Consider the following 2,639-nt stretch of genomic DNA (forward strand, 5'->3'; position numbering starts at 1 on the left):
GTAACCAGTTGGCCAGTAAGTGCAAGGCAGTGCAACAACCAGCTGAAGTGGCTCGCTTTCTTATAGCAAAAAAAGTCTTTGAATTTTAGTACACATGAAATAGAATTATTGGCATAGTTTAAAAACAAACCCCCTAGAAATCAGGGGCAAGCGACACATAGATTCCATGGTCAATTGACCTTTATTTACTTTTAATAACATCATTTGCAATCTCTGTACTCTTATCTGCTGCAGATGGAAAATGCTTACCTTCCTTGCTGGCTTGTTTTCATGATGACCAAGATCATGTATGCGCAGTGCTTTGAATGCTCAAAAATGCTACTTGAGTTGCCACCCAATGTGCACTTACTAAGGAGATAATCCTTTTGAACTTGGTGTAGTGTAGTTTCAGGTAAATGTGTATGCTGTCGGAATACAACAAGTTTTTCCTCGTTCTTCTGAAATGACCTAAGAACTAATGGAGATGAGCTATGCTAGAACAGGAGGAAATAATGAATAGCTTGAAGTGAGGTTGGTGGTGGGCCTGTGACCCCTTGATTAAGGAATGGTAGAACACATTCAACACACACAAAAATGAGAGAAGATTGTAATCAAACACAGTGTAATAAAGACAGTAAAGCAGGAATTACAATATAGGAGAACAGTGCAGTAAATGCGATAGACAATGTAATAAAGTTCTCCTCTACCTTTGAGATGCATGGGTTTCTCCATGCAATATGTTCACCTGATAAATCCAAAGTCTTTGAAAGCAAAGAAGCTAACATCGACAGGAATATTGTAAGGGTATATTTTGGTGCATTAGAGGGGAAATTCTCTTCTTTAATCCTACTACTTGATGGTTTGACAGCTGAAGGGGCAGTAAGAAATCACAATGATACTGATGTGGTTGATTTTGGAATGAAGGTAGTGACCCATTATGACTGAAGGGAGATGAAGCTGAGGCCAGAGTAGGAGGACGACAAAACAGATGTCCACTGGCTCCTTAAAGTCTAGCAACACTTATTCCAGTATGAACGTTTGTGAAATGGAGGCCCCGGTCACATGGGAGGATTTGCCCCGCGGAACGGACGGATTGAGGGCAGATTAAACTGGCGCGATCAGATGCCAACATCTGTCAAGCGTCGCGCACCCGTCCCTTCCTGCCAAAGATGTGGAGTTTTAAAAACCCTGCAAAATACTACTACCCACTGGAAAAGCCACAGCACGGGCAGCCATGTGATCGCCGATGTGCCCGTCTCCTGCAGCATGCGAGGCCCCCTGCCGAACGCATGCGCACACATGCACAACTGACTCTCCTCGCTCTCCTGTCCGTGGCTTCCCCCTCGGCATCTGATCATGGTGGGGAGCATATGCGGGGCGGCTCGGGAGACCTGTCTGATCCCACTGCCGCGCTTCTCTTTTGCTGCGGCTCTAAAAAGCCGCACTTCCACCACAGCTTTTCCTGCGGTGTGACCGGGGTCAGAGTTGACAAAAGCGTACACTGGAACAAATGCTGTTAGTCTTTAAGGTGCCACCGGACTTGTGTTTTGTTTTGCTCCAGTAGCCTACAGCTACCCCTGAAACTGAAGTAGAAGGCCACTGTTTGGAGAACAAGAATTAATGAAGAGGAGCTAAGCTTGCAAGACGATTACATAATAGCAAGGCAAAGCCCATTGAAACTGTAGTTGAAAGATTGTTAAGTCTCACCATTTAAGTATATTCTTTCTTCTCCCCCTTCTCTTTAGGCAAGGGATCGGAAAGTTGTTGGAGACGTTGAAGGTGCAGCCAGCTATGGCCATACAGCCAAGAGTCTGAATATTGCTGCACTGTTACTGAGCATCCTGTTCGTCGTCCTCTTCATCGTGCTGCTTGCTACTGGTGTAATAGCTATGCAACAGCTAACGTACCAGATGGAAAATGAGCACCGCGACTACTTCCAGAGGAATGGCAAATAAGTCATGAATCCAGGATTTTTCCCCCAGTGTTCGTGTCATCCTCCATAGTAATGGGCTGTGCTTCCTTCTGCTCTGATAGTACCTGTCCTGCTCTTTCAGTTGCAAAGAATAAGGCATTCCACAATAAAGCTAGAATTGCTTGCACTTCTCGAAACCCAGAGGTTTATGCTCTTCCCTAGAGAGCATATGTCCTGAGCCTATTGCTTGCCTATGAAGGCTCAAAAGGAAGCGGGGGCCGATCAGTCTGCAGAAGGAAGATATCCTATGAGAGCGAGGATTCCTTTGTCATGGGATGTGGCTCGGTGCCCTTCCAGTTCCTGTTGCTGACAAGTTTATCTCTTAAAAATATATTGCAGAGCTTTTGTGTATCGAAATGAGAAGTCTGGGGTGGATTTTGAACAAATAAATATATCTTTTGGGCGTTTTGTATAGGACTTAATTTATGTCTGTATTGTAGCTACAATGTGATCTCGACTATTTAGGGATACATCGTTCTGTGTTTCCAGCCTTTTTTTTTTTTTTTAAAGAATGAATATTCCGGTCTCTCGCCCAATCACATGCAAATATATGAGGGGGAAATGCAGCAGCGATATTCTACCAAGCTGCCCCTCAAGGGATGGGCAACAAGAAGTTGTAAGCATGGTCTAGAACCGTTTGCTGTCCTGTAAGTGGCCCAAGTTCATTCTCTTGTGCCCCATTCATGAA

General features: G+C 44.6%; 1 protein-coding gene across 1 annotated transcript in view; it reads left to right on the forward strand.

Moving 5' to 3' along the window:
* The window catches only part of LOC107112734 (dispanin subfamily A member 2b-like), a 6,317-nt gene extending 3,956 nt beyond the window's left edge, over positions 1–2,361 (forward strand). The window contains exon 2 of the mRNA XM_015413925.1: positions 1,725–2,361. Within this exon, the coding sequence (XP_015269411.1) occupies positions 1,725–1,934 (210 nt within the window). The 3' untranslated portion in view covers positions 1,935–2,361. The remainder of the gene's footprint in view (positions 1–1,724) is intronic.
* Positions 2,362–2,639: the final 278 nt, after the last annotated feature.

This window comes from Gekko japonicus, unplaced genomic scaffold, assembly GCF_001447785.1.
Source record: "Gekko japonicus isolate JY-2015 unplaced genomic scaffold, Gekko_japonicus_V1.1 scaffold1701, whole genome shotgun sequence".
Classification (NCBI taxonomy): domain Eukaryota; kingdom Metazoa; phylum Chordata; class Lepidosauria; order Squamata; family Gekkonidae; genus Gekko; species Gekko japonicus.